The sequence below is a fragment of the Rhodofomes roseus genome, assembly GCF_022264815.1.
Source record: "Rhodofomes roseus strain CIRM-BRFM 1785 chromosome Unknown C8Q71scaffold_6, whole genome shotgun sequence".
Lineage (NCBI taxonomy): Eukaryota > Fungi > Basidiomycota > Agaricomycetes > Polyporales > Fomitopsidaceae > Rhodofomes > Rhodofomes roseus.
In genome coordinates this window covers 78,619-95,294 of record NW_025952962.1, presented here as the reverse complement: position 1 = coordinate 95,294, position 16,676 = coordinate 78,619, and the positions used below count along the sequence as shown (strand labels likewise).

At 55.4% G+C, this 16,676-nt stretch overlaps 3 protein-coding genes across 3 annotated transcripts; 1 reads left to right on the top strand and 2 right to left on the bottom strand.

The window, feature by feature from the left end:
• Nucleotides 1–512: 512 nt before the first annotated feature.
• On the bottom strand, nt 513–1,596 carry C8Q71DRAFT_893821 (uncharacterized protein; the record flags this gene model as incomplete). Its single annotated transcript, XM_047928712.1, has 4 exons — nt 1,552–1,596; nt 1,386–1,498; nt 701–1,324; nt 513–649 (listed from the first exon to the last, which is right to left on the bottom strand). The coding sequence occupies exons 1-4, from the start codon at nt 1,569–1,571 to the stop codon at nt 513–515; spliced, it is 894 nt and encodes a 297-aa protein (XP_047780749.1). The 5' UTR covers nt 1,572–1,596.
• Nucleotides 1,597–2,246: 650 nt separating this feature from the next.
• C8Q71DRAFT_489374 (uncharacterized protein) lies at nt 2,247–2,766 on the bottom strand. Its single transcript, XM_047918886.1, has 3 exons — nt 2,723–2,766; nt 2,504–2,657; nt 2,247–2,448 (listed from the first exon to the last, which is right to left on the bottom strand). The coding sequence occupies exons 2-3, from the start codon at nt 2,617–2,619 to the stop codon at nt 2,295–2,297; spliced, it is 270 nt and encodes an 89-aa protein (XP_047780748.1). The 5' UTR covers nt 2,620–2,657; nt 2,723–2,766; the 3' UTR covers nt 2,247–2,294.
• A 1,821-nt stretch (nt 2,767–4,587) lies between these two features.
• Nucleotides 4,588–6,383, top strand: C8Q71DRAFT_489357 (methyltransferase domain-containing protein). The gene is made up of 5 exons (XM_047918885.1): nt 4,588–5,028; nt 5,097–5,128; nt 5,189–5,574; nt 5,631–5,954; nt 6,004–6,383. Exons 1-5 carry the CDS (start codon nt 4,784–4,786, stop codon nt 6,064–6,066), a joined length of 1,050 nt encoding a protein of 349 aa, XP_047780747.1. The 5' UTR covers nt 4,588–4,783; the 3' UTR covers nt 6,067–6,383.
• The last annotated feature ends 10,293 nt before the right edge of the window (nt 6,384–16,676 follow it).

The window sequence follows — 16,676 nt, the reverse complement described above, 5'->3', positions numbered from 1 at the left end:
CGGCACTCTGCTCGACGTCGCCCGCCTTCGCCCTACGGTCGGTCCTCCGCCTCCGCCTTCCGGTTCCTCGCGAACGCGCCGGTAGAGTCGATGGTACAGTAGATTGATGTTTGTATCGTAGGTAACGTCTGCATGCGAAATGATATAAGCTAACACTGCCAAGAGAGAGAACAGCAGTAAAACCGTGACGCTACGCGTCGATCTAGACCTCGGCCGGATTTCTCCTCCACACCGGAACATTTGAATCGCCACAGTGCACATATGCTGTAAGAACAACTAATCTCGACGAATAAGTGTCACGACGATGTGAACCAAGGATACGCATCCGGTCTCACGCAGCTCAAACCCTTACCGGAGTATATGCCAGTGTGGATGTAGACACATATTTGTCAACGCATGCCGAGGCACGTAGTAACCGAACCAGAATCATTGAAGTGGATTGAAAGCAGAAAGTCGCAACGGCATTGCACTCAACATACAGGAGATGAGCTCGGCAGTAGGCCGCACTTCCGTTAAAGGGATGCTTTCCATGCGTCGTAGTAGATCTCCATGTAATCTACCACCCCCGCTTTGCGTGGTTGCCATCCAAGGAGGCTACGTGCCAGGTACAGGCGCAGACGCAATGAAGATGCAAAGACGCGCTCGAGCGCTGTGAAAGATATATGAGCACCGCCTTGGTAGAGACTGAGATGCAACGTACGCGTCTGTGCCTCGACATACTCATAGCCCTGTGCACCAGATACCTCGACGAGCCTCTGCAGTATGTCATCGACGCTCTCCGTGAAGTCGTTCGCCACATCGAAGCACAGTCCCCCTATGACGGCCGACTTCTCAGCTGCCAGGCGGTACATTTCACCGACATCGTCCTGATGCACGAGCGAGTACCTCACTCCGGGGCTGCCGTACCATTTGATAGTCCCGCCGGCGCGTGCAGCCTGGAACATGACCTTAAAGAAGGATGCCGACTTGCCATACATTATCGCCGGACGGATCACGATGCCGTTGAGCACAGAATGGGTAGCGACTTTCTGCTCGAATGCTGCCCGCCACTTGCTAAGCTCGATAGGCTGAGTAATGGGAGTAGTGTCGGTGAAGATGTCTTTTCGGTTGTCTCCGTGAACGTACGACCCAGAGGTATAGATGTAGGCGAGCTTCGGAGCGTGCGGAGGGCGGTGTTTCTTGACAGCCTCAGCAACGGCATCCAAGAGCTTCGGGGAGAGGGTCTCAACGTCCCAGCCGCCAATCGCCTCGATCACTACGTCGAGAGTGGCCGCCAGAGGGAGCCAGGGTGACGGGTTCGCAGTCTCAGCGACGATAGGTATTACTGTATTCAGGCGTTTCAGCACGAAGCTCACGATGACGAGAGGCTCACTGTATGTGCTCACTCTCTTCCGCTGCGAGCGTCTTTTTCTTGTCCTCTGAGCGCGTCACGCCATAGACAATGTGTCCAGCGCGCACTAGGGCCTGGGCAGCCCCGAAGCCGATGAAACCAGAGGCACTGCGACGACATCAGGATAGCGTATCTTACAGAACGATGGGGGTATCACGTACCCGACTACTAGGACTCGCATCGTATTTTGCTCTTGAGGGTTGTGTCGTGCGAAGGACGTTCTCTTATAGGTTTCCAAACAGTGCTCCTTACCAACCCCTTACGCGATCGCCGTGACAGCTCACAGAGTGGGGCGCTTCGCTCGAAGAAGATGCGTATCCCCGTTGAGTTTTCGAAAGCGCAGCCGAGGAACGTGTACATACCGCTTGAGCACAGCGAGTCGCTGTGCTCAGCGTGTATGGGATATCCCTAGGCTCTAGACTCATGTATCTCACCCCCTCCAACGAGACATTGCGACGAACGATAGTAGGATGAGCGGCCATTTGCACATACCGGCTAGCCATCCCATGTGCTTCAGCGCCCGAAGGCCGCCCGTTCTACGGCGGTAAGCTAGACGAGGGTGGAGAGATTCGGGGCCCGCGAGCACGTAAAAGGCCATACCTAAGACTTGGTCGAGCCATACATCCGAGTCGTTCTAGTGAGCATTGGCGATGTCGACGACCGGCGGATGTATGACAAGCCACCACATGGATGGGTTGTTCCCGTCTGGACCCATGAATGACCTAGCAGATTACATATCTTGCACACGAGATCAGCGAAGGTGATAAGGAATAATACTTTGCGGCGTGTTAGCTCTGATCACAAGTGACCAAAACATCGCGCTGACATCGTCGTCATCAATAAGACGACTGTTCATCCGACGACGACACTTACGTATCCGTGGGCGGCCTATCCGTTTGCTGTTTCAGGTTCCCATAGGATGTGACCAAGATACAAAGCTAGTTCTGGTCGCCCGCAAGAGTGCCAACAAATCGTTCGTTCCCAGGGCTAAGCTGTTGCGACGCTGAATGGGCCATATCGAGTCATGCATACATTGCACTTGTGCTAGGGCGGTCATCCTGTACCGTCGGTCAGCACACAAACCCGAAGCTACTGATGTACGCGCACGCTCACTCTGTTCTTAGCGTCTTCGGGGCTGCAGACTTCGCTATGTCACCCGGAACGCGGAATAGCTGTACCGTCGCAGCGTAGATTAAAGTCAGTACTGCAGGAGCAGACGTCTGCGTCATCGGCCTGTGCACAAGCTGCAAGTCACCGAGTAAGAATACTGAAGAGCAATCCTACATCAGTATCAGACGACGGAGGTGTACAACCTGACGAAAGAATACGCACACTACGAGGCGGCCCCAGGCTTCCGCCCAAGTAATTGACTATCCATCGTCTAGGTCTCTGAATCGAGATCGCATATCGGATATGCGTGCGTTCGGCGATGTCGTCCTCGCGTGACGGCTCGCTTTAGAGTCTACCTGCAGAAATCTTGCCCCTTGCCTTCCGGTGCTCGTATGAAGTATACAATCGTGAGTCGGTCCTCTGCATATTCGCCTGAAGAACGAGGAACTATCGACGTCTTGAGCATCGCGGCGAAGCATCTGTTATTCCCTGGAAAACCGCGCGAATTTCCTCGCTCGCGTTGCCGGACCTAACTATCGACCCACTGTGCTTACAAAACTGGTCGGGATGTTTGACGCTAGACGAGCGACGCGCCTTGTGAGATGACTTGAGCTGCGCCTGGACCGGGACATCATGGACGCTGCTAGTGCCAACCGAGAGTTCAGCGGAGGATGGGGAGAACGGAAGACGCTGGGCTGAGAGCCTTAGCAGCTACCGTTTGGCTACCGTCATGGACTTAACGCGCCGGCTCTATCATGGTGAGCTGGAATGCTATATAGTTCAGCAACGTTCATGGAGCTCTAATGTGGCCACTCACCAAGCTGCCTTCCGTCAGGGGAAGATTGTGTCCCATGGCTGTTATGTTAGAGGCATGCACGGACTTCTAGGAGATCGTAGCCCGCCGCGTTAGGCTGCATACTCAATTGCCGTCGTTCTTCCTTCATACCAGCCCAAACTTAGCAGGCATTGGTACGATATCGATGCGCACGGTTACGATGAGTCAAGACACGAGCGATGACAGAACACAACGATAGGTGTGGAAACATAGCAAACGCTGCAAATGGATTGCAGCTATTTTCAGAACGTTGGACAGTCGCAAACGCGCGCGACATACGCTGACCAAGAGCCCCGCTCTTCGAGAAGTTGGAGAAAGCGGCGCTCGCGCCATCGCGCCGCACCTCCGCACGTCTATGTTCGCTTGAGCCTGTTTTGCCACTGTGCGCGGGACATTGAGATGCGTCGCGATCACGTTTTCTCGTGGTAGTAGATAGTCTACCATATGCATGCCAACTAGGTACATACAGCACTCCCACAATTGAGCTTGCATCACGGCTCGCTGCCTCGGATATCCCGACGCCCGTCGCAAGCAAGGTCGGAAGGAGCCATAGACGCGTTTTGCGAGTTTATTGGCTCTGCATCTAAGGCGCACGGGATCGCGTTGCGCAGGCCGTATCATACACGCGAGGGCCGCATCGTCGTGCGCAGGTTCTGGCCTACTAGCTGTGCAGTGGGGAAGAAGAGCGGTGCGATGGGGCGAGTGCCGCTTTCTCCAACATCTCGAAGGGCGGAGTGCTTAGTCATCGTATGTCGCTCGCGTTTGCGACTGTCCAACGTTCTGAAAATAGCTGTGATACAGTAGGATCACTAGGCAAGCTGGATCACGGCGACGAACGGGAGCAGTGTACTGTACACGATCCGTCCGGAAGCCGCATGATGTCAATGAGCTTCTTTTCACCGGCGCAGCAGATGTGTTGTTCTTCGTGATGTCATGTCCGAGCGAAGGTGGTGAGCGTGTGTTCCCGTCAGCAGCCACACTGGCGGTGCATTGAGAGCTCCACTGCGACGAGTTTGAGGGTCTTGAGTTGCGTCCGAAGATCTTGAGATAAGTAGTACCTCCCGGGAGAAGTCCAGTAGTTGAGGGACTGTGGACTGTACATTCGACATGGCGTACAGTGGTCAAGACTCGGCGAGTACATAGGTCTGAGCCCTCCGTCGTCAGGTTAGACATGGGCGGGGTCCGGCTAAACGTAGATAACACAATGATATAGAAAGAGACCGGTTTCACGAGGGAACGAGGGTCCGTCGCTGCGGGGATGCGGTTCGAGGGTTGTGGAGCGACATTTGCCGAGGTGATTGGGAGGTGCAGTGCGACGGACCCTAAGCGGACCGCCTGCGCTGCGGCCAGCACAACACCTTCTCGCTTGCCATTCCTATATCCCCAGCTCGCCTTCAACAGGCCCTTTCGCTCCTTTGCCCGGACCTGACACCGCACACTCGCCCGCCATGGCCCCCGCAGCTTCCGCGAAACACTTCATCGCGCGCCACCCGCGCTACTCGACCCTCCTTGCGCTCGTCCTCGTCGGCCTCCTGTTCGTGTACGCCCAGGGCCCGCCGGACCCGCCCTACTTCAACAAGCACAACCCGCTCAAGACATGGATCTCCGAGGAGGACAGGCGGTACCAGCAGACGCTCCGAGAGCGAGAAGGGATGGTGCGGAAGTGGGGGCCGACGCCGGATCGTGTTCAGGCGTGCGTAGCATCCCCTTTCGGCGTGCAGGCGCCTCCCCACCCCGTTCTGACCACCCTCTTCTTCTCAGCTTCCCACCACAAGATGACTTCTACACGCTCTGTGCGTAGCCACTGCGGAACCGCCTAGTGAGACACGCTTACTGACCTAGTCTGACCGCAGGGGACTTCTACATCCCGTCCTTCCGCTGCCCGCACCGCGTCGAGCGAGTCGGCGCCCTCGGAGACGGCGGCAAGTGGGTCTGCGGCCTCGAGCGCATCGCGCAGCAAGACTCCTGCGTGATCTACTCCTTCGGCATCAACAACGAGTCGTCCTTCGAGGCCGCGCTCCTGCGCGCCGCCCCGCGCTGCCAGGTCTGGGGCTACGACTTCAGCGTGCCCAACTTCGGCCCCGAGATCACGGAGGACTACAGCCTGCGCTCGCGCTCGCACTTCAAGTCGTGGGGCCTTGGCTCGGCGGACAACTACGGGCCGGACGCGAACCCGCCCTTCTACACGCTGCAGACGCTGATGGCGATGAACGGGCACTCCTTCATTGACATCCTCAAGGTGAGTGTCTCCGTACCGATTTTCAGCGCCCCGTCTTGAGCGCGCACGCCCCGCAGGTCGACATCGAAGGCGCCGAGTTCGACGCGCTCGCGTCCTTCCTGACGCACCACATCGCCCAGGCCGCGAAGCGGCCCCCACCGCCCCCGCCCCCCTCCAACCCGCACGCGCCGCCGCCGCCCCCCTCGCCGATGCTGCCCCTGCTCCCGATCGGCCAGCTGCAGATCGAGCTGCACGCACGCTCCGGCTCGGGCCACGACACCTTCGCGGCTTTCAACAGCTGGTGGGAGTCCCTCGAGGCCGCGGGCCTGCGCCCGTTCTTCGCGGAGCCGAATCTCGTGTACGTGAACTTGGTGCGGGGCGTGCGGCCTGACCTTGTCGAGGTGAGTTTGAGGTGTCTGGGGGTGGGATGTATGCTGATGCTGTGCGTAGTACTCCCTGCTCAACATCCGCGGAGACCATGCATTGGTCTCGGACCGCTACATCGCTTTCTAGATGCATCCAGTGCTCTATACGCGTGCTATCCTATCCCTCGCCTGTAGCCGCCTGCGGGCTCAAGGATAATCCTCATTCTATCTGGAGCCTGCTTCTAGCCTCTGCGGCTCTTCCTTGCCAGGCGCAACGGACGCGGACACTACCGTAAAAACTAAGGTTCATAGCCGAGAAATACCCATGTATCGTATACTTACCCCCCAATGCTTTCGCATGCATTCGTAACCGTCCTTCGAATGCTCATTGTGATATGTGGTCAGTGGTCATGATCAATAGGTTGAGCTCGTCCGCGTAGATCCAGAGTCAGCTGTTCAAAACCATCCTTCGTGTCTAAGCAGCAGTAAACTTGCTTCGCGCCGCTCGAGGTCGACTCGGTGAGTGGTCTCATGAGAGGACCGTGAACGTTGATGGACGTATGCTATGACCAGGTCGATCAATATATGCGTACTAGCGCTTACAGTTCGTCCACTCACTTCGATAGACCCGTCCGCCGCCACGTCAACTGCGAAAGGCCTCATTCCACCAGCGCTCTCCCACTCTCCCCAGAAACGGCTGAAATCCCAGAAGGCCAGTGTCGACGACGTACCGTTGTGCGTGCCCTCGTCGAGGCGCAGCTTGAGTTGTCCCACACGGTGCATCAGCCGTCTGATGCTGTCGACCACCTCTCGGTGAAGACCCGCTGGGTACGCTACTGCATGGGCTTCGAGGAACATTGAGGCTTATTTATTTCGGTCATAGAGACGTGAACTGTCGCATAACACGATGGACAATGATGAGACAGTCGACACCAATGAAGTCACTCTCTTTATGACCACCGCCTGGTGGTGGCCACGACCCCTGCTAACTTACCCCCGAGCCTTTGATGACTTGTATGCGAGTTTGTCTTCGTAAGTTTTACGACCGAGGTCCGTACGCGTCCACTGCCAGCTGCAAGCCAACTGTTCAAGTTGCTGGAGGCGTTACGTGAAGCGCTCACGTCAACCTTCTTTACAGCCGGGCAGGAATCCCCGCATGGGCTGCATGGCCACTTCTTTTGCGCGGCCGGTCCGGCGGAGTCAGGCACGCATGCGTTCGTGGCGCATTCAATCGACAAACTGTCAAGATACGCAGCCATGCTTCTACGGCGTCCACCGGATGAAACTTTCGATCCTTTAAGTGAAAGATCGATAAAATTGACAAAATCTTTTTCACGATATTTCGTATGAAAGATTGTCAATAAAAGTCAGAAACAATCAATTAATCATTCAGACTCGAAGTATCAGGAACAGATCACAGAAGGATTCATTGACAAGTGTCTTTGATCTGTCTGTGATCCTCTAGGCAAATGATTGAGAACATGATATTCAAAAATTCTTGAACACTATGTGGCTCAATTGTTCTGAAAGGATTGAAAACAGATTGTCACATGGGGTGTTACAATCTTTTCTCAATCTTTCAGGCTGTCACAATCTGTTTCAAATCCTTCCAGCTGTTGATATCTTGGTGAGATTGGAAACAATTTGTATCCCAGGGGTTCAAAACAATTTGCCCAAAAGGATTGACAAGAGATTGTGACACTAGCTGTGACACTGTGCCACTTCCCTATGACAGAGCAGCAGTGAAGGCAATTATGCCAAACCTATGATAAGCTGCCTTCTGCTGGTATGCTCAGTCATTTTTGGTCCCTCTTTCATTGCATCTGGACATGCACAGGTCTGGGACATGTTCATTAGTCATACAATGAGATGCACATATCTAGGAATGTACAATCACAAGTACAACCCTGTACACTGAGTGCATCTAATGAGACTCATGTGATGGCAGGCAATGAATGAGGGACCAAAAATGACTGAGCATACCAGCAGAAGGCAGCTTATCATAGGTTTGGCATAATTGCCTTCACTGCTGCTCTGTCATAGGGAAGTGGCACAGTGTCACAGCTAGTGTCACAATCTCTTGTCAATCCTTTTGGGCAAATTGTTTTGAACCCCTGGGATACAAATTGTTTCCAATCTCACCAAGATATCAACAGCTGGAAGGATTTGAAACAGATTGTGACAGCCTGAAAGATTGAGAAAAGATTGTAACACCCCATGTGACAATCTGTTTTCAATCCTTTCAGAACAATTGAGCCACATAGTGTTCAAGAATTTTTGAATATCATGTTCTCTGTTACGCGAAGCGTGACACCTAGAGCACTAGCTCTCAACCTAACCCTAAACGTAGGGACCTTAGGTTCTAATCGTCCTTGGATGGGGAGGATGGTCGAAGACGCTGCTAAGTCCGTCTAGCAGGTCGAGCGGGGAGTTTCTGATATCCAAGGAGCTGGTGAAGCTTCAATAGATAACCAGGTCGAACTGAGGTTCGACCGCTACTGTACACTGGTCTTATATACATGGGGAGTTCAGGGCAGGTCCTGGACGAGTCACAACTACCTAGCCAATAGGAGCGCGGGGGAGTGAGTCATGACGAGTCAGGGACCGAGTCATAAACGATGAGTCAGGTATGAGTAAGAGACGAGTCACGACGAGTCATACTGAGTCAGAGATCACGTGAACTGCCCCGGGTTGGACCGGAGCGAACAGCGAAGGAGTCCGAAGACTAGAAGCGTAGCGTCATGGGGTTGGGCCCATGCTAAGGTAGTACAACGGTCAAGCGCAAAATAAAGGAAAACAAACGTTGACGTAACATAAGCCCCTTCCTAGAGTCGACGTCCTCGTCGACTTTTCTAAGCTTGATCAGGCGGGGGCAAGAATGTCGTACTCCCATCACGATGCCTGCGCAGTTGAGCAACCGCGATCCCCGAGTCGGTAGAGACGAGGTCCAATACCGTGGACTCCGGCGAAGGTTGGAAGGATGACGTGGGCGAAGTGGTCAGTTGGCGGAGAGGAATGCGGTCCATTCCTTCGACCGGTTCGTAGGCGGGGAGCGGGAGTGGGTTGGCATCGTCGGGAGGCTCGTTCTCGTCAACCTCCGAGGGGTTCGGGGTCTCGAGGTTCGATCGAGTAGAGACGGGAGAGGTAGGTACCGTCCCCAGGACAGGGTGTGGATGCGGGGTATCAGGGCGCCGACTCTCGTTATTCTCCCGGCGTTCACTAGGTGGAGGGCGGGCCCCATAGAGCTGAGTCTGGTCAATGTAGGGTTCCTCCTCGTAGTGGAGCTCGGTGAGGGCGTTACGAGCTTCGAGGCGACTCTCGTAGACACGGACAAGGGCGGTGGATATGTGCGAGGTCATGTCATGGGCCCTTGCCGGGTCGGCAAAGGCGCCATTGATACGGCCGTGGAGGACGACATACCACTGATGCGCGTTCTCGAGGGTGATTCGTTTTGCTCGGAGGTACGGGGGAAGGAAGTCCGTTGGTCGGGATGCGATGAGGGATCGGTTTCCGGCGTAGAGTCTGTCCGCGCACATCGTCCACATGGCTGCCACCGGTTGTGTGAACACTCCCCCTCTCAGGAGGTCGGTCAGAGAGCGGAGGTCCGGCGGGAAGGTGGGGGCCTCGGCTTCGTTGGCCGAGCAGAGGGACTCGACGTGTCCCGGCTGACGACGATTGCAGCGGGGGCAACGGTAGTGGGGGCAGTCGACGGTGCGGTGGTAGGAGATGTTGGTTCCATGACAAACGGTGCAGGGGGAGTAGTTGGTTACGATACGGGCGAAGTCTCGGGCATTGATGTCGGTGAAGGTAGGGGAGACCACGAAGTCGCGTGTGTACTGGATGTCGTTGACAGGGACAAGCGACCTGGCGACGGACTTCATCGCAGGGTGGTCCTCGAGATCCTTGAACCTGCGCATCAACCTCCGCGCCGATGCATTCCTCCTCTCGGCATAGAGGTGGACGGCATCCTCCATGAGGTCCTGCTGGACCCAGACGTCTGCTGCGGCGTCGTAGAGGTCGGCAAGGGAGTCCAGTGCATCGAGAGCGACACTGGGGTCGTTGGAGAGTGAACCGTTACGCTCGAGTGCGGCGACGAAGGCGTTCGGCGCCGAGAGCACCTGTGAGGCGAGGGGCCAATTGAGGTGGCCTCCCGGGAGTGGGCGGCAGCGAAGGAGGGAGTCGAAGAGGGAGGCTGGTGCTGCGGGGGTTGTCTGGTCGAAGAGGCCGGCCTCGGTGGAGGCCGAGATGTAGGTTTGCACCGGCCTTCGTGGCCTTCGGTCCTGACTAGGAAGTGGCATCGGTGGCACTTGTGGTAACGGGGGTCGAGTGGGAGACGTTGCTTGCGGTTCAGGCCGAGATAGGGGAGCTGGTTGATGGTCCACGCGTCGTAGTAAGCCTGGAGGGAGAGGTCGTCGTAGGCAGCGGTGGAGGGCATAGAGCTCAACTCAGCAGTCGCAAGCGTTGTCGTCTTGGGGTCCGAGTCTCACCACTCCAAGACGGCTCTTCTCTTTATACTCGTAGAGGAGTCGGAGATGGTGCGCGCGCTTGTACTCATCAAGGGTCTCTTCCCCTGTGCCCAGGAAGACGTCTTCGGGTTCCCACGAGTTCTCACTGGGAGGGTACCCTTTCCACTTCACGAGGTACCGGCGTCGGCTTGCCGTGCCCTTGTGACCAAGGATAGCTTCGAATTCCCAGGAGTTTTCTCCGTCTACTTCGTCCGGGGGAGGTTCTGTATAGGTCGGGCCGTGTTCCTCGGTCTCATTGTACGGGGATAGGAGACCGGCGTGGAATACAGGGTGGATTCGCCATTGCGGAGGCAGTTGGAGGCGATACGTCGCTCTTCCCATGACCTCGGTGATCTTGAAAGGACCTTCCTTCTTAGGAGCTAGTTTCCTTGTGGCGTAGGGGAGGCGGAGGTGCCGCGTGTCGAGCCATACCTGCTGATCCTTCTTGAAAGCAGGTGTGCGGTCCTTGATTCTCTTCTCAATGACTCGTTGCGCAGCTTCTAGTGCGAATGCGGCTTCTTCTCGGGCTTTCTGTAGCCGCTTGAGTCGTTCTTCCGTGGTCGGGGAGTCAGCAACTTCGGTGATGTGGGGGATTCCTCGGGGTTCATATCCCATCATTGCGTAGAATGGCGACATCTTGATGGCGGAATGGGGTCGGGAGTTGTGTGCGAACTCGGCATCGGGGAGCATCTCGTCCCATGTTTCAGGGTTGTTCGCGCAGAAGATTCGGAGGAATATCTCTAGTTCCTGGTTGGCTCGTTCCGTCTGGCCATCAGTCTGAGGGTGGTACGCTGTGGAGAGTGTGCGTTCGATTCCGGTCAGGCGGCAGAGTTCTCCCATGACCTTGGATGCAAACTGAGGGCCGCGATCGGAGATGAACTTGCGTGCGAGTCCGAAGCGTCGGTACACGTGGTCGTGGTTCATCTTGGCGGTTGTTTCGGCATCCACCTGGTCCGTGCATGGGATGAAAATTACCCCCTTCGTAGAGTCGTGGTCCACCACGACATAAATAGCATTATGTCCGCGGGGAGTCTCGGGGAGTGCGGTGATGAAGTCCATTGTTTGGCATGAGAACGGTGTGGCGGGGTGTTGTGGCGGGATTGGGATGAGAGGAGTCACTGTGGGATGCGTGTTCGGTTTCATCTGCTGACAGATTCCACATCCCTTGACGTATCGTGCGATGAATTGTCCCATTCCAGGCCACCAGAAGTCGCGTTGCACGAGGGTGGTCGTCTTGTGGATGCCCGGATGACCTGCGGAGGGGAGCTCGTGGTACAAGCGTACCACGTTCCGTCGGAGTCCCGCATCCGGAGGAACATACACTCGTGATTGATACCATACCAGGTCTCCGTCCGTCTGCCAATCCGTAAGCGAGGTCTTCGCAGGTGCAGGTCCTTTGCCAAGGAGAGCATCGAAGGCCTCCTTTACCATGGGTTCCTTTTCATGGCAGTCTCGTAGGCGATCGAGGAGGTCCGCGTTGATGGCTCGCACGAAGAGCTGGGGGGCTAACATTACGATGTCGTCGTTGTCATCAGCCCCGGTATCATGGTCACTGCGTCGGGATAGAAGGTCGGCGATGGTCATTTGCGTTCCAGGGACGTGTGCCAGTTCATAGTCGAATTCGCTGAGGAACAGCGACCATCGTGCTTGTCGTCGATTGAGCTTCTGCGCGGTGCGCCAGTAGGTCAAGTTACGGTGGTCCGAGCGGATTTGGAGCTTGTGCGGGCTACCTAGGAAATAGTGTTTCCAGGTCTCCAGACCGCGTATGATGCTGAGGAGTTCGCGGTCGTAGATCTCGTAGTTCCGCTCGGCGGGGTTCAAGGACTGGGAGATGAAGCCACAGGGGTGCAAGTCCCCGTTTGCATCACTCTGTAGCAGGACACCGCCGGTAGCAAACTTCGAGGCGTCGCATTCGAGAGCAAATGGCCTGGTTTCATCTGGCATGACCAAGGTGGGAGCACGCGTAAACTCGTGCTTCAGATCCTCAAAGGCGAGTTGTTGCTCCTCGTCCCAATGCCATCGTACGTCCTTCTTTGTGAGGTCCACTAGGGGTCGTGCACGCTCAGAAAAGTGGAGGATGAACCGTCGGTAGAAATTCGCAAATCCGACAAAGGAGCGGACTTGCTTGACTGATTCGGGTACGGGCCAGTCAGCGATTCCGCTCACTTTCACGGGGTCCATGGCAATGGTGTCCGGTCGGATTATCATTCCCAGGAATTCCACTTCAGTGACGTCGAAGTGGCATTTCTCGGGTTTGAGATAGAGGTCGTGGTCCTTGAGGCGCTGGAGGACTCGTCGAGTCCGTTCGTGGTGTGTCGTAGTGTCCGCGGAGTAGATCAGGATGTCGTCCATGTAGATGACTAGCCAGCCTTCAGCTAGCATATCTTCGAAGATGGAGTTCATCATCCGTTGGAACGTCGAGGGCGAGTTGCATAGACCGAAAAACATGACCGTGGGTTCGTATAGTCGTGGCGGACCCTGGTTGGATCCGGGAACCGCGAAAGCTGCCTTCCACTCATCGCCCTCCTTGATTCGGACATTGTTATAGCCGGCGCGCAGATCCATCTTGGTGAAGATCTTTGCACCTTTAAACTTGTCCATGAGGTCTGAGATCAGGGGGAGGGGGTAGCGGTCTTTGACCGTATTCTCGTTAAGCTTTCGGTAGTCCTGACAGGGTCTCCATGTTCCATCTTTCTTTCCAACGAAGAAGAAAGGACTGGCGATCGGAGAGTTGGAGGGTCGTATGTAACCTTTCGACTCGTTCTCTTTCAAGAACTTGTCAAGTTCCTCGCGTTGAGCATGACTGAGAGGGTAGACCTGGGTCTTCATCTCCGAAAACCCCGGTTTCAGGTTGATCTCGTGGTCGTACTCGGTGTGCTCTGGGAGTCGAGATGCCGTTACTTTATCGAATACCGGGAGGAAGTCATGCAGATAGGGAGGGACAATTTCCTCAACCGTCTTCTGCTTCTTTCCGACCCACTCAGAGAGCGCTAGCTCAGTGGCTGTGGTGGTTCGTCCGATCGAAAATGCCGTGGGGATTAGTGCGCCGGTGCCGGTTCGTATCATCCGATTGATAGCATGCCTGGACGGCAGGGGCTCTGGGGTGTCTTCGTGTTCCTGCGTCAGTGGTGTTTCAACGAAAGCGAGTGTTGCCAAGTAGTTTGCACCAGGGGCATACGATGCCAGGAATTCGTCAGGGTCCAGATCTTCGGTCATGGACCGGAGTCGTGCTTCATAATCTTCCTCGCTCTCGAGCGGTTCAGGGTGTGGGTTCATAGGGGGGAAGTTGGGGAGTTCCTCAATTGGCTCGTCCAAGAGAGAGGTCTCCGCTACAACTTCCTTCTGAGGAGCATCTACAGCTCGCTCGTGTTCTTCTTCGGGAACATCCTCGACGGTCACTCGTCGAGGTGGGGTTGGTTCGCGGGGTTCTTCGGGGCTGCAGGCCCGATCGGGTGGTTCCTCAACTTGTCGGCGGATCCGATAGACGGGAGCGGGGGGTAGCTCCACTTTGACAGTTCGTAGGATTTCCGCCTTGCTAAGCTGTTCGTTCTGCTCGCGTTTGGCCCAGTACGTCTGGTCTTCAAACTCGAGCTCGCCTGTCTTCCAGTCGATGATGGGGTTCTCCTTCTGGAGCCATTCATGGCCTAGAATGAGATCCTGTCTTCCGATCTCGGCAATGTACGCCTTAACAAGCTTGGTTGTTCCCTTCCATCGGTAGCGAAGGGCGACGGCGTGCGATATGGTTCCCTTCTTGTTGGGAGTATCGTCTACGTTGAAGACCGGGATGGGTCGGACAAGGGGTACCGAGGGTAGGCGTAGTTTGATGACAAGACGAGGGTGGATGTACGTGGCCATTGCACCGCTGTCGATGAGAGCTTCCGTTTCGATGTCTTGATGCACTCCGATCACCATGAGAGGAAAGTAAAGGGCTTTGAATTGCGTGATTCCTGTTACTACATGGGATATGTGGAGTGCATAGGTGGGGTCTGGGCGCATCGATGACTCAGACCCACTCAAAAATCCTTCGACATTTGCTCAAAGAGCGGAGCGCGTTCTTCGAGCGGGAGTTCCTGGAAGACTTCTCGTACATAGGCGGGAGTAACTTCTCGCACGTGGGTAGAGGAGGCGGGCACACGGCGTGGGGAAGTTCGGTTGCGCTGGGTGAACTTCGGGTTCTGTCTCTTCTCGGGACAGTTCCTGAGGAGATGTCCGGGTTTGTGGCATCCGAAGCAAAGGCCCAGTTCCTGGTGACGTTGCCGTTCCCTCTGATCCATAGCGTCGATCTCCATAGGCTCGTCCAATCGTCCGCTGCCTCGTCCAGAGGGGTAGGAGGAGCGATGGTTGTTACCTCCGCTGTTCCCTCCCTCGTAGTAATTGGTATTGTAGATCTGGCGGGAGTCGAGTCGGAGGACAAGGTCAAACCACCCTTGCAGGGTCGTGGGTGGTTCCATATTCATTGCCTTGTCAAGGAGATCACGGCGGATTGCCCTCTTGAAGAACCCGGAGAGGGTCTTATCGGAGAGGTCGGTTCTGGATGCAATGGATCGGAATTTGGGGATGAAGGCAGGGGTGGGAGTCTTCCCTTGCTTTAGGGTCGTGAGCATTATCGAGTCTCTGTCTCCTTCGGCATAAACGGGGAACGCCTTCAAGAAGGCCTCCTTGAAGTCTTTCCAAGACTCAAACGCATGCTTGCCCTCTTCTTGGGCATCGGCTTCTCCGTCCATGTGCAACTTCTTCCAGTAGAAAGCATCGCTGTTGTCGTCGATGAGGAGGAGAGCGTAAGCGATCTTCCGTTGATCGTTGGCATCGGCGTTGCCTGTTGCGCTGTAGTACATCTCGAGACGTCGGATAAACGGTTTCGCATCGGTAGCTTGTCCCTTGAACTTGTCAGGTGCGGGGACCTCAAGCTTGGTAGCCGTGCTCGTGCGGGTGGTAGACATTGCGTCGTCTGATTCAGGTTCGTATTCGGGTTCGGGTTCGTTCGACTGCGTCTCGAGTTCCGGTTCGAGAGGCTTCTTCTCGACACCTGTAGCGAGGTTCGAGGAGTACTGGGTAAGGCTGGATGTGCCTACTTCGGGTACAACGTGTACCAGGGGGCTAGTTCCTACTGCAGGGGAAGTAGCTTCGTGCTTCGAGAGTTCTCGTCGGATAGCCGCTGGAGTCGCCGGCTTCGGTCGTTCGTTTTGGATCTTCCTGATCCGTTCGGCAGCCTTTCCTTTGGTGTCTAGGTAGGCGCGGGTCTGTTTCTGTTGCTCTTCGAGGGGAACAGATCCGGGGAAGAAGGCCCAAATGCGCTTCTCTCCTTCCTGTTCTGGTTCTTGCACAAACACAGGTCTGTGCTCACCGCTGTCCTTCTGATACTCGAAGAGGCGAAGGTCGTCGTTCCACCAGAGGTTCGGTAGGGTTGGGAGCCCGTAGGTGACGGGTTCGATCTCAACTCGGTAGTCCGTGGTGGATGGGGAGTCCCCTAGACGGAGGGGCACTCCGGAAGCGTGTGTGAAGATGTGTGGGCTCTGCGCCTGAGCAGGCGGAGCGTAAAGATCAGTTCGACCTTATGTTACGCGAAGCGTGACACCTAGAGCACTAGCTCTCAACCTAACCCTAAACGTAGGGACCTTAGGTTCTAATCGTCCTTGGATGGGGAGGATGGTCGAAGACGCTGCTAAGTCCGTCTAGCAGGTCGAGCGGGGAGTTTCTGATATCCAAGGAGCTGGTGAAGCTTCAATAGATAACCAGGTCGAACTGAGGTTCGACCGCTACTGTACACTGGTCTTATATACATGGGGAGTTCAGGGCAGGTCCTGGACGAGTCACAACTACCTAGCCAATAGGAGCGCGGGGGAGTGAGTCATGACGAGTCAGGGACCGAGTCATAAACGATGAGTCAGGTATGAGTAAGAGACGAGTCACGACGAGTCATACTGAGTCAGAGATCACGTGAACTGCCCCGGGTTGGACCGGAGCGAACAGCGAAGGAGTCCGAAGACTAGAAGCGTAGCGTCATGGGGTTGGGCCCATGCTAAGGTAGTACAACGGTCAAGCGCAAAATAAAGGAAAACAAACGTTGACGTAACATTCTCAATCATTTGCCTAGAGGATCACAGACAGATCAAAGACACTTGTCAATGAATCCTTCTGTGATCTGTTCCTGATACTTCGAGTCTGAATGATTAATTGATTGTTTCTGACTTTTATTGACAATCTTTCATACGAAATATCGTGAAAAAGATTTTGTCAATTTTATCGATCTTTC